At 33.7% G+C, this 26954-nt stretch overlaps 5 protein-coding genes across 7 annotated transcripts in view; 2 read left to right on the top strand and 3 right to left on the bottom strand.

Annotated features, from left to right (window-relative positions):
- Positions 1-1776, bottom strand: part of LOC107026634 (translocon-associated protein subunit alpha-like) — a 5103-nt gene extending 3327 nt beyond the window's left edge. The window contains exons 1-4 of the mRNA XM_015227680.2: positions 1614-1776; positions 756-920; positions 585-635; positions 371-459 (exon numbers count right to left, since the gene is read on the bottom strand). Coding sequence (XP_015083166.1) covers positions 371-459; positions 585-635; positions 756-920; positions 1614-1674 — 366 coding nt within the window. The 5' untranslated portion in view covers positions 1675-1776. The remainder of the gene's footprint in view (positions 1-370; positions 460-584; positions 636-755; positions 921-1613) is intronic.
- A 928-nt stretch (positions 1777-2704) lies between these two features.
- On the bottom strand, positions 2705-8177 carry LOC107008643 (protein XAP5 CIRCADIAN TIMEKEEPER). 2 transcript variants are annotated; one of them, XR_003574401.1, is made up of 12 exons: positions 7786-8177; positions 6898-6963; positions 6737-6801; positions 6512-6624; positions 5561-5639; positions 5364-5440; positions 5177-5238; positions 4970-5101; positions 4712-4890; positions 4138-4203; positions 3277-3351; positions 2705-2995 (listed from the first exon to the last, which is right to left on the bottom strand). XR_003574401.1 is itself a non-coding variant. In XM_015207766.2 (12 exons), exons 1-12 carry the CDS (start codon positions 7954-7956, stop codon positions 2945-2947), a joined length of 1011 nt encoding a protein of 336 aa, XP_015063252.1. In that variant the 5' UTR covers positions 7957-8177; the 3' UTR covers positions 2705-2944. The 2 variants fall into 2 exon arrangements, 1 of the variants encoding a protein (XP_015063252.1); XM_015207766.2 differs by having other exon boundaries at positions 4837-4890.
- Positions 8178-10992: 2815 nt separating this feature from the next.
- On the top strand, positions 10993-15089 carry LOC107004675 (transcription factor bHLH121). Of its 2 annotated transcripts, none has more exons than XM_015203012.1 (5): positions 10993-11371; positions 12600-12727; positions 13448-13575; positions 13667-14137; positions 14536-15089. In XM_015203012.1, the coding sequence occupies exons 1-5, from the start codon at positions 11247-11249 to the stop codon at positions 14686-14688; spliced, it is 1005 nt and encodes a 334-aa protein (XP_015058498.1). In that variant the 5' UTR covers positions 10993-11246; the 3' UTR covers positions 14689-15089. The 2 variants fall into 2 exon arrangements, with proteins under 2 accessions (XP_015058498.1, XP_015058581.1); XM_015203095.2 differs by having other exon boundaries at positions 11041-11371; positions 12603-12727; positions 14536-14837.
- A 1800-nt stretch (positions 15090-16889) lies between these two features.
- Positions 16890-23076, top strand: LOC107007743 (triosephosphate isomerase, chloroplastic). The gene is made up of 9 exons (XM_015206496.1): positions 16890-17297; positions 18836-18862; positions 18989-19058; positions 19600-19723; positions 20801-20885; positions 21032-21164; positions 21528-21701; positions 22108-22190; positions 22743-23076. Exons 1-9 carry the CDS (start codon positions 17070-17072, stop codon positions 22797-22799), a joined length of 981 nt encoding a protein of 326 aa, XP_015061982.1. The 5' UTR covers positions 16890-17069; the 3' UTR covers positions 22800-23076.
- Positions 23077-25136: 2060 nt separating this feature from the next.
- LOC107027136 lies at positions 25137-25731 on the bottom strand. Its single transcript, XM_015228312.2, has one exon. It carries the CDS (start codon positions 25639-25641, stop codon positions 25249-25251), a length of 393 nt encoding a protein of 130 aa, XP_015083798.1. The 5' UTR covers positions 25642-25731; the 3' UTR covers positions 25137-25248.
- Positions 25732-26954: the final 1223 nt, after the last annotated feature.

The following is a 26954-nucleotide window of genomic DNA, read 5'->3' as shown; positions in this document are numbered from 1 at the left end:
GGGGGATTATAGCTACTCAGCAAAATTGTCCGCCTGAGCTCAGTTTCTTCCCCATTTTCACAACCGGTTCACCATAAAATTAATAGTCCTTGAGTGAATGATACAAATAAAACTGATAAATACACAGACTTAACAACAGGGCTCACATTCTTAGAAACTATTGACTCCAACTCTCTATTGAGAAGAGAAGAAAAGCCGGAACACTAATGAATAACGACTCATCTCGGCGTACCTTGAGAAAACATGCAACATAACACAGATCTTACAAAGAATTTTACCAGTAAGAGTGTCCTTACAGCCTATGAAATGCAGGATGTGAAATATTAAGAATGAAGAAATAAGAAAATTGTTCAGGTAAGCCAACAATCACCTGTACAGAAAGATTTTGAACCAAATAGCGGTGATCAAAAGGAAGGTGAACACTGGCTTGGATAGCAATGATATTCAGATGTGATTCCCCTGTTTTCAGAACCCAAAGTAGTAAATAAATCCATCAGAGCAGATGAACAAAGAGATGTTATCAGAACATTACTACTGAAAGTCAAACACCAAATAAGCAAACGAGTAGGAAAATACAGAACTACCATCATTTTTCATGCCAACTAACAGTTCACTCTCCTCGCCAGCTGCCACTACTGCATAGACAACAAAAAACATGATTTAAGAGAGCAAACCATTAATATCTACCTTTTCCAAAACTAAGTTACGTAATTATAATAAAGACAAGAGTAGAACACCCAATTTAAAGTTCTTACCTTTCGAAGGGTTTTTAGGGAAAACACAAACTGTTTCAACCCCAGCTGCAGGAGTATAACTATCACTGCTAAAGTCTTGAACATCATCGCCAACAATTCCAAGATCCCCTGCTTCCTCAGTACCCTCAACCACTTCTACTGCAGGGTCAGACTGACTTCTAGCAACTAAAAGAAGAGATCAAAGGAAACCATAATGAACATTACAAATACAACAATAATAACACAGAGTAATAACTACTACACCTCAATCCTAAACCAGTTAATGTCATCTACACCAATCAGCAACATACATTTTACTGAAAATGACCTTTACAACATAACAGGTTAAAGAGTGAAAGCCAACTCTCAGTATAACAACAAAGATCAAACTAAACAAAAAGAGTCAACAATTTGATCAGGGAACGGGCAATGCATGCAACACCAGTTATGACAAGTTAAAAACAATTAGTTTGACTTGCCAAAACTAGCAAAATTAATTCATAATTAAAAGTCAACTTTCAATTCTAGTGCTTACTATTTCCAAATGGAGAAGATTCAAGCATAATATTTAATAATATCCGAGATTTACTCGAGTAATCCATATCATATTGTGAAATTAAATCGAAAAGAAAATACAAAATTATTCTAGAGTGGAAGCCTTAACTAAAATTAAATAGTCAAACATCGATTACATCGAAGAGAATCTCAATTCCCAAGATAAACGAAACAGAGTATATTAAGCAAAGATCATAACATAATAAGTATTCATGAAATCGTGCATGTAAATGCAAATGCAAACAATCAAATTAGCATGCAAAGATGCGGGATTTGATTACGGAAATGAACAAACTAAGGGGATCTGCGATCTGTGAAGCAAACCTTGAAGGAACGATGAAGAAAAGAGGAGAAGAGCCAACACACAAAAAACCCTAATTTCCATTTTTGAAGCGTTAGAGAGAAGAAGACGGTATACACGAAGGAAGACTTTAAGACGAAAGTTAAACAGAAATCGGAGAAGAACACACGGTCTAAATTTTTGTTTTTTCTTTTTCTTTTTCTTTTGGGTAAACCAGAGAATTATTCGGCCCAAATCTGAAATATTGTCATTTTGGGCTCGAAAGAAGAAAGAGTTACCAACCTAATTTTTTTTAAAAAAAGCTATTATTATTCATTTTTTCTTTAAAACGTTCATTAATAATATTGATTAAAAGATTATTTGTTAATATCATTTTTTCTGTTAAGAGTAATTTTTAAAAGGAAAAAAATATGTATCTTTCAACTTCCAATAATATATTTATTTGAACAATTTAAAAGTGCTTTAAGAAATTGTATTAGAGGAAGTAATAATTGATTAGGAAAACCTACCTCTCACAAATTTTGTATTCTTAAAAAAATGGCTAATGATTTTTCATAATTTTTTTATGTAAAGTATATATAATTTTGCAGCATTAATATAAGTTAAGTTGTTACAGTTGATAATTGACTTATTTTTGAAGTTACCATACTTGTAATGTAATCATGAGTAATTATCTTGCTATAATAGGTAGTAGTTGATCTATTTTTCAATTTACCATATTAAAAGCTAATTTCTTCGGAAATCTGAACTTGATTTCGAACTTGACTGATATACAACACAGTAGTGGAATTTGTAAAATGAGATGCTAAAACTTGTGAATATGTTAAAAGTCTAGGATTAAAATCACAGTTAAGTATTAAATATAATCATTAGCCATACAAGCTTAAAGGTAAGATTTTAATAGTGACACATATTTGTTATATTACTTTGCTTAACAAACTCATACTGACAATTTGCATGTTCATCATGCTGAGATCGTGATCTACTATGCCTAGCAAGTGGTGTCAACAAACATAAAATTTAGTGAATATGTACAACTGATAGTGAAATTGTGGTGCTCACGTTGCCAACCTGCTAATAATTAAATAAAATAGTTCAATAGGGCTATTCTATGGAAACTGGAAAACAAAGTAGAATAAGTAATACAAATAGTAAAACAAATTTCAATACATTAATAATCTAGAGTAGGAGTTCTTAATCCAAAAAGTATAATATATTGGGAGTAGACGAAATACATCAGCACCTCCTTTGATCTTACACAAACATCGTACAAGTAAAAACTATAGTTTAAGCCCTTTCTGTCTTTAACATGTCAAATGATGATGAAAAATGGCAATCTCATTGGCGATGACACTTAATCCCCGTGAATTGTATATCGCTCCCACTTCTTTGTTGGGTCATATATCTGCAACGGAAAGACAACCAAAAGCATATTACACAGAAGAAAATAGTTATACTACATTGCGGATTTGAATGGTAGGAGGTGGAAGGGTGGTTCTGAGAGCAACTACAGTATTTTGTTTGGTTAGTTGGAGTATGGTATCAATAGCAGCATTAATATACTCAAGAAACTGGTGTCAACTGAGCACTTAAAAGACATGACTTGATAATTGTCAATCAAGTCCATTGCCAGACACTAAAGGAAAAAAACACAAGGGAAAGGGAAGATAGAAATAGAAATGTTACCTCCCACCGTGAAGCTGGAAAGATATGCTTGTTCTTTTCATACCAATGCCTCTCTACAACTTTTCCAGCATGCGACTGTAAATCAGTTGTAACATAATTAAATTAAGAAAAATCAATGCTCAGTTGGAATGGACAAGTGACTTGAACGATTATGTAAAGTATCAACTGATTTATAGTCGTCTTCTTTACCTAAGGAGAGAAAAGATGGATTTGAAAGATCATCAGCAACCACAAGCAGAAACTAAAATTTACGGGATCCCGCCCCCCCTTTTTCCTCTCTCTCTCACACACACACTCAGGGCTTTTATGTGCTTTGTGATTAACATCGGTTCCAGGACATCATACTAGATGTTTGCTAATGAGGTCAATTTCAGAGGAACAGATGGAAAGAGGAAGAAAAAACTAAAAAGATTCTATTTCTGATGACAAAGGAAACCCGCAGCTGCTACCCTTTGGGTGCGCATGGGCAAAATCCCCGCTCCTATGCAATAGCTCGCAAACCACACAGGAGAGATAACCCGCACTAGGCAGGCCCGGTGCGACGAGCTTGACCCATGAGGCAAACCCCTTGCTTTCGCTGTCAAGGGGTTCCGAACTTGAGACCTCCAACATAATAAGTTACAACCCAAACCACTGGATCACCCTGAAGGAGAATAACCTTCCATTTCTATTAATTAAAGAAGCATATGTAATGCTACACCAGCATCCCAAAGTTCTTTTAATCAATCAATGGCATCCCAAAATTAAAAAATGTATCATACTAGGCACTCAATATGATATATCATGGTGAAAAGGTTTTGTAACCAGCACAATTAAAAATCACTTAACATGGAGAAAATGAATCTGCATAGGAAATCATACCTCATCTTTCTCGATAGTAGCATCAGCAATGGTCCGCACATCTTCATGGACATCAAAGTGAAAAAGCTGTCAAGAGAAGTAAAGATATTTCTGAGTGACTGCCACAGGATCTAATAAACGTGGAAACAAAACTAGAAATCAGGTACTTGACATCACACAAAGACGTAATTTGTAAGGCATTATACAAAGACCAAGACGCAGACTTACAGATATATAATTATACAACTTTTTAGTAATTACTATCGTTGGACATTCTTTAGTAATTACACACGTGAAAGGACGTGTGTGTGCTCCTTTACTTGTTAAATAAGCTTTAACTGAAGACAGTAACGTACAATAGATGTAAAAATGGAAACTGTAGGTATCCTTTAAATTTCAATAATTGTGTCAACCAAAGCGCAGTTGTCGGGAATAAAAGATAACCAAAAGGCAAAGATCATTTCATGAGATGGCTCTATTACACTGCCACCTCTAACACCCCTGGAACTTCATCATTTTCTTTCAAATGCTATTTTTGATAAACAATAAAGCTCTATCTAAGAAAAATGCACTCAGTACAGAAGAGAGATTTTACTTCTTTGACTGATTAATGTGAAAAAATTGGAAACGGTATCTTGGTATTCTTCTTTTCTTAGACATAAGCAACAAGCAACGTGATGCATCAACTTCACCAGAATATAGGTCGGGGTTGAACATTACCGGTCCACTCTTTCCTCTGGCTTTGTTTATAATCAACTCATAGAAACTGTGTTGCTGAACATTTAATAAAATTAGTAGTAAGTTAGCCAATATTCAGCAAATTAGAAGGTAAGACGAGTGAAAAGGATCTTACATGAGGAATGATTAGATCTTCCTTCACATAAAGAAGATTCTCCACTGAAGTAGTTCGAACCTCCCGAAACTCAGGTGCAAGTTGCTGCTGAACAGCCCGAAGAAACTCTCCTATGCTATCACCCTTCCGCACCTGGAAATGTTAGAAGTATAAGTGAATCCAAAAGTTTGGAAAACCTTTGGATCTTCATGCCTAGTAGTTACTGACCTGGATCACCCGCCTATGGCCTGTTCCATCCCAATAGCTGTAAGTTATCTGTAGAGGCTCATCTGGAAATATTGCAAGAAAAACAATCAGACCTAAGCTTCTTCAAACTTCAGATTTCTAGGAAGCTGTTCCAAAAGACGGGGTAAGGGAATACTGGGAAATGTTTAAACAAGAATAATATGCTTACTTTTGATTAGCTCCTGCTCGCGCAACCACTGTTTCCGGAGCCTTTCACGTTCTGCTTGTTCCTCTGCCTCCCTCTCACTGAAAAGGTGCACTTTGAATTCCAAATTACATAGTAAAAAGGCCAGAAGAGAACACGATAAGTAAAACAGAAGTAGAAAGGATTTATTTTGGGGGAGGCAGATTGTAGGAATGCCCAACCTGTCCGGCAAGAAGCTTGTCTCTACTGTAGGATCTTTCCCAAACTTTCTCCACACGCGCTTGTCAGATTCTTCATTCTCTATATAGGAGATGAAAGTGAATGGAACTATAAGTACCATGCCATCGCAATCTGAACCCAATTTATATCTTCAACTATGTCGGAAATAATAGCTAAAATAATTGTTTAAACATGCTCATGTTGTGGATGGCCCTGCATGTACATATGCATATCTGGTGACACTTGATACTTGATAGTGTCATAGTCGCCCGCAACATAGCAAACATACTTAAGAGACTAAATCTTGATGAGGAAGAACAGAAAAATTAGAGCGAGGAAGAGATGATAGATGAAACAGGATTTTCATTAAAGAAGTTATGAACGGTAGGATATCTACTTTCAGAAACTCCTGAATCTCAAGTGCATTTACCTCCAAAGCTGAAATCATGTCAAACTGCAGATTCATGTGATCGAACAGAACAAGCAGAAAGTTCTCTCACAGTTAATACTGAGACAATTGTGCCATGTGCATGTCAGAGTTCCAAAAAATGAGATGTCACAAGCCATGTACCGTCTATGATCTACCTACTAGCAATATCCCCAAAATCCTTATTCCGACAAAAGAATACAACAACCATCCTCTCCCCTTCTCGCCTAATAGTAAAGGAGGGAAAGAAACATCTCACTCTAAGGTAGATACCCAAGTGATACTGAATAATGTGTTCTGAAACATGTAAAGAACTGAGAAGACTGCTGATTATTCAGCTTGTTTAGGGACTATGCAACCTCAAGAAAATTACCCAGTCTCAGAAAGAAGATCACATTCTTGAATTAAATATCTTAATCACGAGTTCCATAAATTTTCACTTCAAAAAGAAGCATGTGAATGAAATAGTCCCAATTGCTCTGGAAGACTTCAAATTTCAAGACTAGAAAAGAAAATTATTTCTTACTATTTTCCTCATCTTCATCTTCATTGCCATTATCCAAATCATCACAAAAGGAGAGCCGAGGGTCAGCCTTAATCTTCCTCTTTTTAAGCTTTTGTAACTGTAGCTCTTCTTCCCTATGACAGAAGAATCAGTCGACAAATTTTAACATACATCACAATAAAATTCATACATATTACAATATTTCAGCTTTGCAAAAATGCCGTAGTAAGTAGGAAATAAACTCACTCTTGTTGCAACTTCTGAAGCTTCTCCTTTTCTTCCTCTTCAAGCTTGGTTTTGATAGTGACCCTCTACCACACGTGAACCGAAATAGAAGGAGCAGTCAATTTAACCAAAGATGAAACTGAAAAATAAAGCAATGCTTATAAGCAAATGAATTGGCTCACCTTTTCAACATATTGTTCCCTTGTAACAAGACCCACTGTTTCCTTTTTGAAGGCAGTTTCAAGAATCTGAAACAACATATTTCGACAATAAGAACTAACCTAAGCAACAATATCTAAAAAATACATCAACTTGTCTATCCAGTGAGTCAACAAGTTAAAAAAAAAAAAAAACATAATTACCACTCTTCCTTACAACAAGAGAAGGAGCATGTCTAATTCTCTATGAGCAAAAGGCTGAATTAGCTCAGGCGTTATAAAAGTCAAATCCTGTGACTTACATTTCAATAGATAACAATTAATCAACTAGGCCTTAACCTTAATCCACAAACTAGTTGAGGTCAGACTATATGAACACTTATATCTATTCTGCTCCATTGGCTCAATTTCATACCAAATTAGTAACTCTCCACTCTATTTGGAAGCATTATATGCAAAACTAGATACTTTGCAAATCAGTTAAAAATAAATAAATTAAAAGAACAAGCTTTGGATGCAAATTTAATTGAAAGTTTGAAACTTGCTGAAATAAGTTATGGTGTGACAAAGCCCCAGAAATCTTGTAAGTGATTTATTTATGTTTTTATAACCATGAGGTCCGGCCGGACCAGTTTTGCGCACCTCTACTAATAAATCGGGATGCCTACCACCTCCCATGGTTACCAAGGGACTCTGTCCAGCAAGGCTATGAAGAAATCACCTAGTGTTATAGTCTCTGCTGGGATTTGAACTTGAGACCTCATGGTTCTCATTGTTGGCCACTAGGCAAGTTAATTTCAATATATAACAATTGATCAACTACACCTTTATCGCAAACTAGTTACGCCAGCATATCAGTAAAAAGAAAAATTAAATAAAAGAACGAGCTTCGTATGCAAGTGTAATGCAAACCTCAGATGTACTGGACCCAAATTGAAGAAGACCAGGTTGACCTTTAGATGAAGCAGTCTTGTTCTTGAGCTCCTGAATTTTTCGCCTCTCTGCTTCTCGCTGCTTTTCAAGCCGTCGGATTCTGACGGCGTCTTGGGCCGTGCCCACATAACCATCTCCCATGCCCGACATTATTCCTTGAATTTCTTATTCTAAGGGCACAAAGATTTGAATTTGAACAATCGATTTTCTCAGGAAGATGATTAATGTTAATGGGTGAGCGAGGGAAATTGGGGGCGTGAGTCGGTTCACAATTTTAAACCCACGGCAACAAAACAAAGTAAGAAAGAAAAAAAAAACGCAAGTACTGATTAATTACAAAGACTTACCTACCTGGAGGTTTTTCTTAATTGCTCTTTTTTTTTTCTTTTTTTTTTTAGTGTGTTAGTTTGAATAGATAATTAATTATAAGTATTTATAATTTTAAATGAGGTATGGATTGTTAAAATAGAGTTTTTTGGTATTCAAAATTAATATCTAAAGTTAAAATTATAATTTTTTGAAATTTATCTTATTAATTATAACTATAGCAATTATACTAGCCTCTGATAAATAGTCATAATGTTTTACTACAAATATTAAATGATACAAAATCAGTAACATTTGAAAAAAAATTGTTGACCTACAATTTTGTATGCATGATTTATCTAATTCATTAGGTACTAAAAGATGTAATAGTATACATTGTTTGCTTTCAAAAAAAGGCACATATTAATTGCATGTCGTTTTTTGGTCAAATTTTTACGTGGTTGTTTGTGATGATTTAATAAAGTATGTGTATTAGTTCAAATGGATAATCATAAGTATTTCTGAATTCACTTGAGGTATGGACCGTGAAATAGATTTTTTCTATGTCCGAAACTAATATCTAAAGTCAAAATTATGAACATTCAAAATTTTTCTTATTTACAACTACATTAGTCTCTTGTGAAATAGTCATAATGTTTTACTACAAACATTAAATGATACAAAATCGATGGTATTTGAAAGAAAATTCATTGACGTACAATTTCATATGTCATGGTTTACCAAATTCATTATGTACTAAAAGATATACTAGTATACATTGTTTGCCTTCAAGAAAAGGAACATATTGACTGCATGTAATTTTTTTGCCAAATTTTTTGTGGTTAATTGTGATGATTTAATAAAATATGTGTGATAGTTCGAATGGATATTGTAAGTATTTATGAAATCAAATGAGGTATGGACCGTGAAATAGAGTTCTTTTGTATTTGAAACTATCATCTAAAGCAAAAATTATGAACGTCGAAGTTTATCTTATTTATAACTACACTAATCTTTGACGAAATAGTCATAATAATTTACATCAAACATTAAATGATACAAAATCGATGGTATTTGAAAGAAAACTCTTTGACCTACAATTTCATATGTCATAACTCACCTAATTCATTACGTACTAAAGATATATAAGTATACATTGTTTGCCTTCAATAGAGGCACACTTTAATTGTATGAAGTTTTTTGACCAAAATATTTTGTTGGTGTTTGTGATGATTTATAAATTATGTGTTAATTTAAATTGATAATCATAGGTATTTATAAGTTCAAATGAGATATTGACCGTGAAATAAAGTTTTCAATACGCGAAATTAACATCTAAAGTAAAAATTATGAACATTCGAAGTTTCTCTTATTTATAACTACACTAGTGTCTGATAAAATAGTCATAATATTTTACTTTAAACATCAAATGATGAAAATTGGTGACATTGGAAAGAATGACCTACAATTACATATGTCATAGCTCACCTAATTCATTACGTACTAAAATATATGTTAGTCTACATTGTTTGCTTTCAAAAGAGGCACACATTGATTGTATTTAGTTTTTTTATTAAATTTTTTTGTGGATTTTTATGATGATTTAAAAAATTATGTGTGTTAGTTCAATGGGTAATTATAAGTATTTGTAAGTTCAAATGAGGTATGGAACGTAAAATAAAATTTTTCTATACCCGAAACTAACATTTAAAGTCAAAATTATGAATGTCCAAACTTTCTCTTCTTTACAACTACACTTGTTTCTGTTAAAATGGTCATAATACTTTACTTCAAACATAAAAGCATACAAAATCGATTTTCAAATAGTGTCATTTGAAAGAAAACTCATGAATGTACATTTTCATATGTTATGGTTCACATAATTCATTACGTAGTAAAATTTATAGTAGTACACATTTTGTTTGCCTTCAAGAGAGACACACATTGATTGAATGTAGTTTTTTTACCAAAATTTTTATGTGATTGTTTTTTATAATTTAATATATTATGTGTTTTAAATTGAACGGATAATTATAGATATTTATAAATTCAAATGAGATATGGACTGTGAAATAGAGTTAGTCTATACCCAAAACTAACATCTAAAGCAAAAATTATCAACGTTCAAAGTTTCTATTGTTTACAACTACATTAATCTATGATAAAACATTTATAATGTTTTACTTTAAACATTGAATGGTATAAAATTTTATTCCAAACTTAATCCTAAATATATCTATTATTTATATAAAACTTAGGATAGTACACATCTTAATATAATTAAGAGATTTCCGTGAGAATAATTTTCACTACTACTTTACACACAATCACTAACCATCTTTGCTATCACAAGTTCAAAACACTGTCAATCTTACTTTCGCCAATTACCATCCATCTATGTTATTACAAATCACTACCAATGTCAACTATTATTCTCTGTCGCCACTAGCCTACCACTTATATATTAACGCCATCATCATAATTATATTCACCTCCATCATTATCATCGCCATCTCTATTACAATCATGAACTATTACAAACATTGCATCATTCCATACTATCAGTCGTCCTCAAGTCAATTACTGCAATATTAATCAAGTCTATCACTATAATTATCGTTATTAGTCACTAATAACAACCATTACCTTTACAAATTATTTTTATATCATTATTGAATATAAATATTTTATCTTTTAGAAAACAATTATTTTATTTAATTAAATTTAGATTTTTAAACATTTAATTATTTTTACGTAAAATATATTTTAATATATACATACTGAGATTATAATGCAACAAATAAGATCTAAATCCAATTTGGACACTACATTCAAATTACGAAAGGTTCAACAAGGTTAAAAAACAAAAGAAAATGCAAATACACTCCACAGGCTTTATGTGTAACTATCCGATTGAAAGAAAACTTTGAGTGATATTTTCAAGTAGGAAGTTGATAACGAAAGGGAAAACAAAATTTTACTAAAGAAAAAAGATAACGGATAACGTGAAGGTGGAATCTTGCATCGGAAAGCACTGCGAAAAAAAGAGAAAAACAAAACAGTGCATAAATTGTTGTTCTTCGACTTCAAAACCCTAGTTTCTCGATTCAATTCGCGGCGATATACTGCAGAAAATGGATCAATTAAACCATGGCGGCCTTTATCAATCGAATCAGCTTCCAAATCATTGTTTAACAGAGTTAAATCAGCTTCCTTCTGATGTTTCCATGCCTCCCAATGGCTTGCATTCTGAATCAAGGTAAATTTTTTATGTATTTTCAGCTTAGGTTCTGAATCTAGCATGTTTAATTGATGTATCTGAGTTTGTGCACGTATTTTACGCGATTGGATTTTAGTTATGCTACTTCAATTAGTATTTTTTAGAAGTTTCCATTTTTCAAAGTACTAGTGAAATCTCAGAGATAGGTGATTTTCCCATTTGTCACAGCTTTAATGGACAGAGTTACCTAGTACCTGTTGATCGTGGGAGGTGATAGGTATCCCGTGAAATTTGTGAAGGGGTGCGAAAGCTGGCGCAAACACCATAGTCATAAAAGAAAAAAGTAACAGTATAATCAATGGAGAAAGTTGAATACAGAACCAAGTTTAATTAATTTAGATTCTAATTGATTGCAAAGATCTGTATCTCATTTGAGGTGTTTTTTTCCACATTTGCTGGTAGAGAAAGCTGCAGCAATCGGTATGTTGCTAAAATGGTGAATTCTATATGGTTGTGTAGTATTATAAGGGTGTTCTTGTCTTTGGTCAGTATGTAGTGGGATTTTCCATTTCAGGATATGGTAGGACTTTGAGTTAAGAAGATACTTGCTCTGGAGTTTCTTTTGGGGTGATCTGAGAACATAGAAAAAGCAAGAAGACTTGTAAACAGAGTTGTGACTCCTTCACTTCATTCCTCCACATTTGCTGTTTACTTTTGTGAAATTTTTGTCTATTATCATTCTGAGATGTAATGTGGAAGTGGGCAGCTCAGAATTTGATTCTCTTCCAACTATGTGAGGAAATTCTCAGGCACAGCAAGTACAGCTACATTGTTTCATTGTCAAACTTAACTGTTTTACAAGCATGACAGAATAAATATCCACAAAATGATGTTGCAATCCAGAGGCGGAGCTAGGATTTTAAGTTTATGGGGTTGTGGATTCTAGAACAAACAATTTACTGCATTCTGAATAAATTATTTATACATGTTAAGTAGATTCTGGGCCAAACCTACTACGTTCCACCAAACCCGTAGACATGCTTGTAGCTCCAGCCCTGCTGCAATCAGGCAAACATCTAGTTAGCTACATGTAAGGCAAAATATCAACCGAATTCTGACAAGTATCTAGGTTAGCTGTACGTGCAATGGAGTATTTTTTTTCCTTACATGTCCTTTTCCTTGTCACTATTACAAAGAAATATAAATGTTGTTTCAATATGAGTTCATTGAAACTCTCCTGAACTAATTGAACTAATTTCATGCATAGCAGCAAACAAAAACCTGAGGCAGAACTCAAAGACTCTATTGCTGCAAGAAAAGTGCAGAAGGCAGATCGAGAAAAATTAAGGAGGGACCGCTTGAACGAGCAGTTCATGGAATTAGGAAAGACCCTTGGTAAATTAGCACATCTTTGTTTGATATAGTAGAGATATGTTTTGTTTTCTCTGACCCTGTTGGCACATTTGACTGCTGCATGTTGTTTTACCTCATTGAGAGATGTTGTACTTTCAATTTGAAGCTGCACATTGACCTTTAGAGGTCTTGTTTTTGTATTGCACTATTTTGTTATATTTTAGTTTTAAATCAACTCACTATGACACTCATCTTTTTGAGTGGGGATCATATTTGATTTTGTAGGTCCATGGTGTTTGATTCCGCAAATAGGTTTATCACTGCAAATGTTTTCATTAGTTGTATTGTAGGGCTCATTTTATACACTGATAACAAAATATGGTTCTAGTAATATGTTTGGTTTGCAATTTGAATACCTTCTTCTTTTTTCAAATTTAGCTAAATTTCTATCTTTCACATTTTAAGGGGGTTTAAAGTCATTTGAAGGCCTCACATGGCATAGTGACAACACCATATGTTTATTGGTATGATGTTTGTTAATTTGTCAATTGTTAATACAGAGTATCAAATGGCTTACCAAACACCCGAATATCTTATATAGTGTCCAAACACAAATTTGGAATGGAGGACCAAATGATCTCATATGTAGTTAGTTTTTGTGCACACTCTATGTATACATTTTTTTAGAATAAAACAAACAGGCTTGAAGGAAAACATAGGTTCAAGCATGAATTCTTATGCAGTCAGAAATTTAATATGCAGATCCTGATAGGCCTAAAAATGACAAAGCATCCATCCTAAGTGATACTGTTCAAATACTGAAGGATTTGACTGCTCAGGTCAGCAGATTAAAATCTGAGTATGCTGCACTTACTGATGAAAGCCGTGAGGTCATCTCCTAATACATTCTGAAAGTAATGTTCTACTTTCTCATTTCATAGCCATAGAAGTTCTTATTATTTTGTTTTTGTTCTCAAGCAGTTGACCCAGGAGAAAAATGATCTCAGAGAAGAGAAGGCATCTCTTAAATCTGATATTGAGAGCCTTAATGCCCAATATCAACAAAGAATGAGGACTATGTATCCATGGGCCGGGATGGATCATTCTATGGTCATGCATCCGCCTTCATATCCGTATCCAATGCCCGTTCCGATTCCAACTGGACCAGTTCCTATGCATCCACCTCTGCAGCCCTATCCTTTCTTCGGCAATCATAATCCTGCAGTCGTTCCAAACCCTTCATCTTTTGTTCAATACATGACTCCCAATACATTGATTGATCAGCAACCGACTCAGTATATGTCTCCAATTATACAACCAGGTAGTATGACCAGACAAGAATCCAGGAACAAGTCATCAGATCAAGGAGAGAGCAGAATTGAGAAAAGTGAAGATTCCAATGAAGTGGCAACAGATTTAGAGCTTAAGACACCTGGATCTACATACGAGCAGGTTAGTTAGTACTGCTGATTTACTTGGCCTACTTCCCCTTTTAGGATATCCCAACTTATTTGACCTGTTTCTTAAATGGCCGAATCTCTGATCTCCAACCATTCAAATTAATATTGATTCCACCTTTTTGAATAAGGAAATGATCAAGCTATTCAACTACTCTTATTTTACTCTAGCATTGCCTAATTTTCACTTCTACAAGCTACTTCACTTTTATGTATTTCAACTATCATATACTTACTTATTCTGTTATAACGATTCCCATGACCCTTCAAGCTTTCTTTTCTTAATGTATTGTCGGTGAAAGAGCGTTAAATAAAATTGGAGAGCAGAGTATCTTCTATGGCCTATTTTGGCAATTTAAATATACCATCATGACATGCTTGCAAATTCTGCAGGACCTTTCATCTGGACAAAAGAAATCCAGAAAGTTGCCAAGGAAGGATAACAGCTTCACGGATGGAAGTTCCTCAAGTAAATGTTCATCATCCCATAGTGTACATGCTGTTTCTTCAAATAGTGTAGTTAGGGGAACAAAGACTGGTGATTGACGTTTGAAACCGTATAGGAACCAGGTTATAACCATTTTAATTACTTTTCCTTTCTAGCTTCTTCTGCTCCATCTGTTGTATAAAAAGGGTTACAGATAGAGAGTCGGGGAGCTGTTGCTAATGCAATGGGTTTCAAATTTGGATATTTCTCATGTATCACTAACAGTTCTAAGGGGTCGTCACATGGGAGACTAGAAAGCGTGTTCATATAAGAGTAATAGTGAATGAAAGAGGAAGCTAGCTCCCCTCCATGAACTAATGGTCTAGTTGCCATAACACCCATTATTATTCATCACCTCACATACCTAATCCTTAAGCATATCTACAAAATTGTATCCCTTTGGGGGTGTGAATGTTTTGATGAATTAAGAAGGGTTAGTTTTGTTGTTATACTATTTGAATCTTGGACTCTCACAAAGACCCGCCTAGTTGTAGTGGTACTTTCAGTGAATCTCACACTTGAAGGCCCCAATGCATGATACAAGTATAAAATAGGTTTTCCATTTTGATCAGCAGGGAGGATCCATAGTTGCCTGTAAATGTGAAGGATTCATCATTGGAGTTTATGTTTACTGTTTCAGGCAGCTCTTTGTTGACATGGGAAACTAACTTCTTTTATGCAAGTTTTCAAGTCTAATTTTACGTCCAAACAGGGGAACGTGATTTGGTGTAATATGCTAATTTGATCGGTATTAGTAGATAAAACGAATTCTCCCCCCTCTGAATCCCGAACAATTTAGTTAGGATAATTTGAACTTTCAATTTAATCAGGCCAAACAACTCATGTTTGGCAAAAGTTTATTTTTTTACAAAAATTCTAGTTACTCCTACTAGTTAATTTGCTACAGCGTATGGGCTGCTAACGAACCACTGAGGGGATAGATAAGAGGTCTTTTCTATGGTAGCAAACGTGTGATTATCAGCACCTTGGAAAAAATATCCTTGAGAAATAAATAATAAATTATTTAAAAAAAAAGAGAAGAAATTAATGACTTGTCACGGAGAATCCGGTCTTTCAGTTGGTGGATGGACATAGAGAAAATGACGTCTTGCTTTCTCGACATCACCTGCTATTCGGTAAGAAAAACAAATTAAAGTGAAGAGAGTATTCTATTCTAACTTTTGTGATGATTTTAAAAGTTACATTAAATTTTGTTATTATAAATTATTTATTAAATATGTTAGTGAGAGTAAAGTTAATGTTTTCTTTTAGATAAGAATGTACGGTAATTTTCTTGAAATAAAAAGAACTAGAGGACAAAATGTACTTCTAAGTAAATAATATTTCATCCTATTTCTATATATGCGAACAAGAAATCATGTAATAAAGAGAACTTTTTATGGTACAAATTATACTTTGAATTTGAAACAAGCATGAAGAGATTTATAATAAAAAATTTGATTATCTTTTCAAGTTGTTCAACATTGTGTTGATCCATAAATCAAACAATTGAAGTGTTACTTTGGATATTGAAAGTCTAGAAGCGTAAAACATCGCTAATTAAATATTTGAACTTGTTTAATATGGAGTTTGTGAAATTTAGTGGAACATCTTATTAGATTAAATATTTTAGGTGATCAATAATAAAATAAATATCATAAACTTTTTTTAAAATATAATGTAAATTAGCTACGAAGAAAGAGATCACCATGTAATTAAGTAAAAAAAAAAAGAGATCAATTTTTAATCTTTGACATTATGAAAAGAGAAATACAAGCTGGTTGTTGTTTGATTCCTTCCAAGTTTCAACTAACATGTTCGCTTTCATAATTCACCAATTTCATTTAAATTATTAAGTGTCGATTAACACAAGAGAATGCTTGATTCTAGTAAAAGAAAATGTAACTAATACGTGAACATTAGGATAATTGACATGTGAATATTCTATCAACAAAAAATATAAGGTTTGGGCAAACGAATAGCAATTATAAATTTGTAAAAGAAAAAACATATTTTAAGATATATTTGTAAATCAGTTTTTCAAAGTAATGCAGTAACATCCGCACATATCTTTATTGTTGTACTAATGTAATTTGACTCATTTATAATTAATTAAATATGGATATAAATTTTTTATTTATAATTATTACCTAACTAATGTGTTCGATTTGTAATTAGATAATAGAGTAACAAAGAAAGCAGCCGTTGGATGCTGTATTCCTCACCAACCTTATTTTAAAAATAATATTACAAAAAGCTGACCAACCCTTAATTAGGTTTAGCCAGTTCGTGTGTTCGACGCTCCGAAACACGAGAGTGAATAGACTGAACATAAATAGATATTGGTAACACCGGCACTTTATTCAGGCGCACAAGCAGAAGCACTAGTAGAAGAAACAGGGGATATCATCATTCTATCAGTTGCTGTTGAATTCCAAAAATGGCGGTGGCATCAACATCTCTAGCTTCTCAAATGTCTGGCCCTAAATCCGCCACTTCCATTTCATGCCCGCAGTTCTCTGGCCTCCGGAAATCTCTCTCCAAGCTTGATAACTCCGTTTCCTTCTCCACTTCTCAAGCTTTCTTCCAAAACGTCGATTCTCACCTCCGACTTTCTTCTGACCGGAAAGGTTGTAGGGCCGTCGTCTCCATGGCCGGCTCCGGCAAGGTAACTTTTTTTTACCCTTCTTTATGCATACCGTCTGTAGAGTTAAATGGTCTATTTTATCTTATCTTTAGTGAATGAATATACATGTTGTAATAAGCCATCATCTGTTAATTTGAATTTACTCGAGAAATAGTAATCTAATGGAAATATTGTTCTCGTAGTAGTATTGTGCTTTTCAGGATCCAGGATGTACATTTTAAGATCTGTTGTTGGTTTGTTAACTTTTTTGGATTTTACTCGCTCTCTCTCTCAAGTAGAAGGAAGGAAAACAATGCCTTTCTGGTTTTTGTTCTGAATTTCTAATGCTAGTTGAAGAGTTCGAACGGTTTAGAGTATTGTTTTTTTAAGACTATTATGTAATAAATTAACTACAAGGAGCATCATAGTACGCCTTGTGAATGAGTCAACTGACAGTCTCTTGGTGAACTAATTGGATACTTGGAGCAAGAATTAATCAGCTGAACTTAGTTGGAAATAGAACTGTTTACCTGTTTAAGCATAAAACTGTTTAACAAAAAAGAAATCTTTGTACGTATCAAAAGCAGAAAACACCCCATTGTTTTCCCCTGGCCCCATCTTTTTTCCTGAACGTAAGCTGCAGAAGTGAAAATATAGCTCTAGTACCCTGGGATGGATCACCAGCATGACATTGGCCTGCACTGACTGGATTGAGGCTAGTATCATCTTCAGTAATCAATGAGCATCCGGTACAATGTCTGCACTAAGTTTTCCATCAGGCACTAGAATTTTCCCACAACATGCATGATCATATGCTTTCACCTTCTTTCTCAATGAGAGTTCTGAAATAGTCGCTTAAGCTGATTCATCCTTTTCCGTAACTGGAAAGTCCTTTTTTGGGTCACTAGACACATGACACTTTAATTTTACATCCTCTAACCAATAACTATTATAAATGTTAATAATTATTAGAGATATTGCTACTATAGTGTTCTTGAATCATTGATAAATGGATTATTTATGAGACTAAGAGTTTTAGTGTGAAAAAGTCAAAGTGCTTGTCCTATTCATATTTCTGTCGATAGCATTTATAATAAATTTGTGATTTCAGTCTTGACCATTCATTTTAACCGATGGTCCCAAATAGGCTAGCCTTTACATTTTCTAGAAGTTGGTGATAATTGCTCAGTTGCTAAACCCAAGGAAGATTGAATACTACAAAACTAATAAACACATCTAAGTATGGAATATCAAAGATAACTTGTTGCTCGTTGGTCTGAAATATTTAGAGTATTACTCCATAAAAGGAAATCCATCTCATTAACCAGGCAGAAAAAAATGTTGAAAGAAGTTGAAGACAATAGCGGATATATTGTGGCCTCATTTGATTACGAGAATTGGTGTCTTAAAAGAGAAGTATTGAAAGTGCTAAATTAGAAGAAGGGAGAGATAAAATTAGCTGCAACGGATCAGCCTAATGGCCTGTTCCCTTTAAGGCTTTTATTTGTACTTTTTTACATGTTTAAATTATTCTTCTTTTCCAATTGTGTATCTGATCTCTTCTTCGTACTTGCTTGCAGTTCTTTGTTGGAGGAAATTGGAAATGTGTAAGTATCACTTCTTTGTTTCCCCGTAAATTTATATAGGGGATATATATCGTGATATTTATGTATGTATGGTCGGAATTACTTTAATATATCTTCCATGTTCTCTACTTCCATCAATGTTTCCAGAATGGAACAAAGGACTCCATAAGCAAGCTTGTCTCTGATTTAAACAGTGCTCAGCTCGAGTCTGATGTTGGTGAGTTCTTCTACATTGCTATCATATCACGTATGAAATATATCTGTATACAACATTTCTAGGAAGATGGCAACTGGCCCAATGGCCAATCTAGATTTTAATTAGTGAATGGCTTAAATGATCTTTGTGATCATATAATAGTTTCCTGGGCATTGACCTTGGTTACTCATGAATGCTTCTCAATCTTCATTAGGCAATAGTTGCCATGTTCTTTTTGGAACAGCTCAAATGATCTCCGTGATCATACAATAGTTGTCAACACTTGACCTTAGTCTTCTCAGTCTTAGGCTCTTAGATTGGCAATAGTTTTTGCCATTCTCATTCTGTTGTCCTTTACAAGATGATATTTGTTTTGTTCTCCAGACTACTCAGATGGCATTGCTCTTTATATATTTGCATGTATATATGTGTGTGTGCGTGCGCGTGTGTTGCAATTTTTGTGACAACATTTCCTTTTTAGTTCAGTTAAAAAAGAATAAGAACATCTTATATCTCTTACCTCAGATGTTGATGCAAGAATCTGCTTTTGCAAAATTTTCAGATGTGGTTGTAGCACCTCCCTTTCTGTACATTGATCAAGTAAAGAATTCACTCACCGACAAGATTGAAGTTTCTGCTCAGAATTGTTGGACTGGAAAAGGTGGAGCTTTCACTGGTGAAATCAGGTGCAATTCCATTTCCCCAAGCTTAAGACTAAATTTATTCTTATCTAATGGCTGGATTGCTTAACACTCTTGGTACTGAGACTTTATAATGATATTTGAGAAACTCATAAAAATGATATAAAATTTAGAAGGCTTGGTTTCAATAGACTCTTAAATCAGTAAAGTTGCAGTCTTCTCAACTTCTGAAAGTTCAGATGAGAAGATCTTGGATAAATAGTTTACATTGCACCCAGTGTCTCTTGTTAAAAGGGCTCATTGCTATACAATGATAATATACGAGCTCAGTAACTTATTACAGGCAGTTGGTTAAGTGATTCTACCACGGTAACAGTCTAACAGAAGTGCGTCCACAATCTTTTGCTTAACCTGACTCCAGGATTTTAATTGGTTTGCTTCTTTCCTTGTTGCACCATCCCTCTGTTCTTGTCTATTTATATCCGAGAGTGTTACCAGGACTTTGGTTAACATAGTCACTGCATGGCTGTATTGGTTAATAAATTGCAGAGTATTAGGTAGGGGTCTTTGTATGTGATTTCTGTCGCATACTTGATTGTTATTTTTTGCGACAGGTTATGGAATTTTTTGCCTGTATAGCATCCTTAGTTGATACAACTTTTTATTTTTTAGATTCCTTGTTGTATATTGTAAAATCGATATATTATGACTTTGTATTTTGCCGCAATAAAATTCCTGTCATCGCTGAAGTGAAGGGTCACTGATGGCATCCAAGGGTGTGACCTAGTTGTCAATGAAGTGGGAAGAGAACCGTGAGGTGTCATGTTCAAATCCCAACAGAGGCAAAAAACACTAGGCAATTTCTTTTCATATGCCTAAGATTTGATATGTAGAGTCATACCCGGTATATGTGCTGGTCAGATGAAGCAGGTACCTGGTGAAATAGTTGAGGTGTGCAAGTTCACCTACATTAAAAAACAATGAAGGTTATAAAAGCCATTATTTCTTTGTTGTTTACTGTGTTTGCCTGCAAAACAATTGTAACGGATCAACTTTGAGTTCGCAACTATTATCCTTGTTGTGTTGTTCTCCACTCCATGATGTTTATCCTTCCATATGCAGTGTAGAACAAGTGAAAGATCTTGGCTGCAAGTGGGTCATTCTTGGTCATTCGGAAAGGAGACATGTAATTGGAGAAAATGATGAAGTAAGAGTTATCTGGAATTTTTGATTTGTTGATGTATATAACAGCAATAATTTTGATCACAAGTCAAAGAAAGAAAAATATGCAAAATCCGCTGATTGTGAGTTAGAGCTGCCTTCTAAGGACTTAACCAAACCATTCTTATGCAGTTTATTGGCAAGAAGGCTGCTTATGCTTTGAGCCAAGGCGTTGGCGTTATAGCCTGTATTGGAGAGCTGTTAGAAGAAAGAGAAGCAGGAAAGACTTTTGATGTCTGTTTCCAGCAATTGAAGGCTTTTGCAGGCAGGTTTTTCTGATTAATATTGTCTCCTTTCTCTCTGGAACATTTTTCTATGGAAAAACAAGATTCAATATGATTGATGCTTCATAAAGACAAAATGTGGAAAATCTTAGTAGCCACTTCGTTGGTTACTATTTCACCCCGTTGGTGAGGGTTCGATTCCCACTTGTAATCCCCTCCTGTTTCCCCTGCCACTCCTCTCTAGATATAATAATTTTTTAAAAATAAAAAGTACTTGCTGAGGGCAGAGATGGGGTATTCGCTTAGGTAACTTGCTTGAATGAGTTTATCTGATATGATAAACACATTGCACTGAAAAGCTTTACTCCTTCAGATCTTTTTAATTTTTGTTTTTTACTGCACAGATGCTATACCAAGTTGGGATAATGTTGTCATTGCGTATGAGCCTGTTTGGGCTATTGGAACCGGTAAAGTTGCCTCGCCTGAGCAGGCTCAGGAGGTACATGTAGCTGTCCGTGATTGGCTTACTAAGAATGTTTCAGCTGAAGTTGCTTCTAAAACACGCATTATATATGGAGGTATTTTTGTTCATACATAGTACTCCTCTTCCATCTTTTATTCCAAGATAGCATGAGTTGTTTGGGTTGAATTGCATTTATATGTCATATAGACGTAGTAAAGTTCCCTTGTTCGGTTGAGCAACATGGAACCTCTTTGTTAGAAGTTCAAAAGAAAACGATGTACCTTGCTAAAACAATGGCAAATATACTACAGCCAACGGATTTCCCTTGTTCTTTTTATTTTAGTTTGTCTTTTTGAGTTTTCAAATCAGCAAATGCCTTATTAAATATGAAGAACCTGTCTTTTATATTGGAAGTGCTTTGGTTGTACTTGTTACTCTTTTCGTCATGTGAAATGTGGAAATACATGTTTCAGTGTTATTGTAATTCTCTGTTGCCTAAAAAGCTGAAATGTTGTTTGCAGGCTCCGTGAATGGAAGCAACTCTTCTGACCTTGCAAAGAAAGAAGACATTGATGGTTTTCTAGTAGGAGGTGCTTCCTTAAAGGTAATCTAGTTATTGGTAATATGCCTGTCTTATCAGTCTAAGCTACAGTCTTCAAATCCTTGGCCTCTACTGAACATCATCAGTTTTTGTCCACATGCCTTGAGGAGTTTTTCTTGGACCAAGACGTTCTAGTATATTGATGCACTATACCAGTCCATGTGTGAATAAGTTTTTTTAGGGGAATAAGCCATAGTTAGAAGTTTGATGCTTTTTATGATCATGGTTAACAAGAGTGAGAAGATCTGGAACCTAGATAGACAGTCTTGTTTAGGTGGGGTAATGTTTAGCGCAAAATAGCTGTATGGAGATGCTGAGCTGGTTCTGAACAGGAGTAGTATATGAGTCATGTTTGAAGATCCTTCCCTTGTAGTTGTGTTTGCTTCCCGAAATCAAGAATTTGATTGTTGATGGACCTGTGAGGTACGTTAGCAAGGGAGTTCTTAGGTGGAGATGGAAGAAGAGAATGGATACGTACATCAATATATGTTTTTTTGTGTGTGTAAAATGCAGCTGGTTGGTACCGAGAATGATGCTTGATATTCTACATTGCAGGGTCCCGAGTTTGCAACCATTGTTAATTCTGTAACTGCCAAGAAGGTAGCTGCTTGATCATTTGTCATGGAGAGAATAAACAGCATAGAGAAACTCTAGACAATAAACTACTGGTTCAATTTTGTGAATTGAAAATCTGATGACATTCCAACTCTTCCAGCCTTTGTACCATGTTTTTCCATCCATCTCCCTCTAATACAAGCAACACAATGAGGTTTATTATTTTAGGCTGCTTGTATTGCTGGGTTTGTACTGTTTGCTACTATAAATTATATAACCCATAGTTGAGATATGTTTGATTCGAGTTTACAAGGTTTACAGATTACTTCCCCAATCTTGAGATCTCAACTAACTTCAGAAAATTAATTAGCACATATACTGTTGTTTTGTTAAACATATCCTTCTCCACTTAAATTCCAACTTCTTTTTTGCAAATTCACTACTGAAAGAGGACCAGTGTGTGGGGGATGAGGATGTAAAATATTTTTATTCTTTTCCCCTTCAATTGATATAACCAGGGATTGTGCAGGCAAGCAAAGTCAAGTATTTCAGACTGCTACGTAAGATATAGTATATAATAGTCTTCTTTTTGGTACAATTATATATTATAGTCTTCTGGCACACGCTATATAATATTTGTTGATGTACTTCCATTGAAGGAGTCAAAACCAAAAGCAGACGGAAGTAGCTTAAAGTAGCATGGAGTGCAGTACTGTGCCATAACTTTTGGCCAACTCCCACTACTCCTGTTTAATTTCAGGGGACCACCACCACACTGCAAATAATTATGGAGTATTAGTAATTGATAATCTCATAATTAGGATTCGTAATTGCGAGCTTCCTGGGTTTCTGTCTAATAATCTTTGTTACTACTACACCAAATAGTCTATGCACTATAATTTGTCTGTTTTTGCCTTTTGATAACAAAGTGGGTAGTGGAACGATATTGAATAATCAATTATAGGACAGATATCAAACCTCAAATGTCATTTTCAGGCCAAATAGGGTCTTTGGCACCAATAATTGCCCTTGCAAAATTTCATATCCTTCATGATTTCAATCGATAATTCTAGTCCCCAAATTGGTTAAATAGGAGTTTTTTTTTTTTAAAAAAAAAACATGATTAAAGCTTAAAACTTAAGAAATGACAACACTAAAAGTAAATCCATTTTCCACTTTAGTTACTCGCTACTAAAGGCTTAAAACATGTGAAACGTACCTCCTATTTGTTTAAGTAGACCTTAAGATGGATGTGTTCGGGATGGATTTTGATTATTTTTTTTCAATTTGGTTGGTTAAAAATTTGATTTTTTTTTTCACGAAGAACACGTACCTTAAAAATGAAAATCAAAATGTCGTCCGTTGTGGAAGAAGGAAAACAAATATCACAACTAACAAGTCACATTGATTGTGTTCTCTCCACCCTCCAATACGTCTCATCTTCTCTCCTACCCGCAATAATCACCCCTCATCACTCATCTTCATTCTTTTATAATATTTGCCTAGATTAATACAAATTACTACTAAAAGATCATATTTTTTATTTATGTACCGAACAAAAAAAATAAATGAGAAATTTATTTGTCATTAGAAGAGAATGCAGTGACTCAACAACTCATAAAACTTTGCTTAGAATTTGAATTGATTGAACAATTTACTCTTTTGGGTTAGTAGTTCATCTATCCTCAATGAATGTAAAGCTTAAAAAGACCACAACAAATATAAAGGAGAGCTAACAACCACAAGTAATTATCTCAAGATTGTGGGGTTTTATATCTACCCTACCATCATGATTAATCACCCATTTTAAACACATAGATATATAGATAGAGTAATATAAATGACAAACTAGGCCAATCAACTTTATCTTTAGTTCTATTACATTCCCCTAAATTAAGTAGGCGGTTGCCCGTAAAATTTTGATTATTATTACTTTATTTAAAATTAGTAAAATTAAAATTGTTTTTGATAACTTCTTTTAAAAAAAAAAAGATCTATCAGAACGATAGACTTGAAAACAGATAACTTTTTTCATTCACTATTATTTATCATATTGTGCTTTTCGAAAGTTAAATTTAATTAATTTTTAAAGTTAATTAAAATTACATTGATTTAATATTGTATAAAAAAAATAGACATTTCAAATCTATATAAATTACTATAGATTGCAATTATTTACATATCAATATAATATAAAAATAAAAATTAGTTGAAATTCTTATTATTTTACTCTAAAAATAAGAATTATGACAATTCAAAGTAACACGGGGAGGAAGTATAAAGTAGTAAAATAAAGGTATGATTTAGAGATAATTATAAAAAAAAAAATCAGTACTCTGAGTTCTTGATTAAAATAGTAAAATAAAAAGAACTCAAAGTACTGAATCCTTCATCTATATGAAATTCACTTTACTGAATAGTGATCTTATCCAAACGAAAATAATAATTCGATAAATTACAAACAATAGTTACACACTTAATTAATTAACACATCCTAAATAATTAATTATAAAAACCACATATCAAGAAAAGTAGACTGATATTGCAACAATATTAGTAACAACACAATTAAAGCAGCCACCCCCCACGGTGAGCTTCCTTCGGACGGCAGTTGATACGTTCTTCGCCGTCGGTCCCACGGTGACCCGCCAAAAAACCAATCTGGCGGGTCCACCGTGGATAACCACTTGACGGCGAATAACAAAACAAGTGGCACAATCATAAGTATCCAACCAAAACTTTCTTCAGTAGCTTCCATCACTTCTTCATACGAAACAAACCATTGAATACCAAGAAATATAAATATAACACCTAAAAATAATAAAACTGGATATGGTAAAGGATTTAGTGAAAAACCCTCCAAGATTGAGGACGCTGTATTTTTTCTATGTGGATACATGAATTTTCTTTAAAATAAAAATAAAAATGGAATAGTATAAAGTTTATTTTCTTCTTGAAAATTAGAATTTGGACAAGTTCAAGTGGGGTGCTAGACTCAACCAATTTATATAGCAAAGGCTAAAGCTAAAAGCTATGTGTTGTGTGTGACAGTTGTCATTCACTGATTTGAACTTGTTTCTATTAAGGATGTTTTTTAGCCGTTGGATTAATTTTCATCCGAGCTCGAACGATTAATAAAAATCTAAATAATTTAAGATGAAATAAAACAATCATATCTATTTTTATTAAACAAGAATAACTTAATAAATTGTACTTTATGTAGTTATAATTTTTCAACAGAAGAGCTAAAATGATAAAAATAAATGTGGTTGAGGGAGTATTTAAAGATACCTTATATTTTTGGGCAAAAAATATAAAATCTTCGTGAATTTTTATATATTGTATTTTAAATTATACCTCTAAATTCAACCAGTTTAAGTTTGTATAAAAAAAATCTCACTTCAAAATACAAAATATTTAACTTTATTTTAATAATTTCAACTCGTAACTCGCTATTAAAAAGAATGAAAGTATATGTATAACCAGCTTAACCTTTATTCAAAGAAATGGTATTATCTTTAGTTACATGTGAAAAGTGTAAACTTTGTTAACTTTACTTCCTGGAATTTCTACTTTAAGAGATGCCAAAGTAGAAATTTTACAGTGGCTTTCTCTTTTAATTTGTCACATACTTTGATATCTACATATCTCCGATCGATCCAATTGCTGGAGATAAAAACAATTTATTTTGTTTTCTACGTAAGAACATTTAATAAATATTTAAGCGCGATCTTCAATTTTGAGAATAATAATCAAGAATTTCTCAAGCCATCCTAATAAGTTATAAGTAATTGAATGAGAAATTAAAGCCACAACTAGTCCTATTTTGAACCAAAGAGCAAATTATATAGTACTTTCTAGAAGGTTCTAATTTCAGTGAGCACAAATTATAAGTGACGCTAATATGATATACATAAAGTTAATGAGAATAATATCCTAATCATCAAAGGAGACAATAATTGTGAACTTTGAGCTACTTTTTCTTCAAAATTAGGTAAAGCAGATTGTGACTTGAGAAGCAATTTAAGAAATCAGAGATAGTGTGTGAGAGAGAGTTATATTGATAATTAACCCAAGTTTATATACAGGCTTTTGAATGTAAAAGCTCCGGTAAAAGAATACGGTGCATACAAGGGTGTAAACTAATGATCGATAAAATAAATTAAAATTATAAAATTTCATTCAAATTTTTTATGAGGCAACAAAATTATT

The sequence above is a fragment of the Solanum pennellii genome, chromosome 1 (genome assembly GCF_001406875.1).
Source record: "Solanum pennellii chromosome 1, SPENNV200".
Classification (NCBI taxonomy): Eukaryota; Viridiplantae; Streptophyta; class Magnoliopsida; order Solanales; family Solanaceae; genus Solanum; species Solanum pennellii.
The sequence above is the reverse complement of the archived record's forward strand: the minus strand, read 5'-3'. Positions and strand labels throughout refer to the sequence as shown.

Bases quoted from the DNA above. Each gene is read 5' to 3' on its own strand.
- LOC107008643 (XM_015207766.2), bottom strand. From the start codon at position 7,956: ATGTCGGGCATGGGAGATGGTTATGTGGGCACGGCCCAAGACGCCGTC. The intron at 5,102-5,176 runs GTCAGTAACTAC...TAACATTTCCAG, and splicing joins GCCATAGGCGGGTGATCCAG to GTGCGGAAGGGTGATAGCAT. The intron at 2,996-3,276 runs GTAACATTTCTA...TTTCCGTTGCAG, and splicing joins TTCCAGCTTCACGGTGGGAG to ATATATGACCCAACAAAGAA.
- LOC107004675 (XM_015203012.1), top strand. From the start codon at position 11,247: ATGGATCAATTAAACCATGGCGGCCTTTATCAATCGAATCAGCTTCCA. The intron at 12,728-13,447 runs GTAAATTAGCAC...TTTAATATGCAG, and splicing joins GGAATTAGGAAAGACCCTTG to ATCCTGATAGGCCTAAAAAT. The intron at 14,138-14,535 runs GTTAGTTAGTAC...CAAATTCTGCAG, and splicing joins CTGGATCTACATACGAGCAG to GACCTTTCATCTGGACAAAA.
- LOC107007743 (XM_015206496.1), top strand. From the start codon at position 17,070: ATGGCGGTGGCATCAACATCTCTAGCTTCTCAAATGTCTGGCCCTAAA. The intron at 18,863-18,988 runs GTAAGTATCACT...CAATGTTTCCAG, and splicing joins TTGGAGGAAATTGGAAATGT to AATGGAACAAAGGACTCCAT. The intron at 19,724-20,800 runs GTGCAATTCCAT...TTCCATATGCAG, and splicing joins GCTTTCACTGGTGAAATCAG to TGTAGAACAAGTGAAAGATC.
- LOC107027136 (XM_015228312.2), bottom strand. From the start codon at position 25,641: ATGTATCCACATAGAAAAAATACAGCGTCCTCAATCTTGGAGGGTTTT.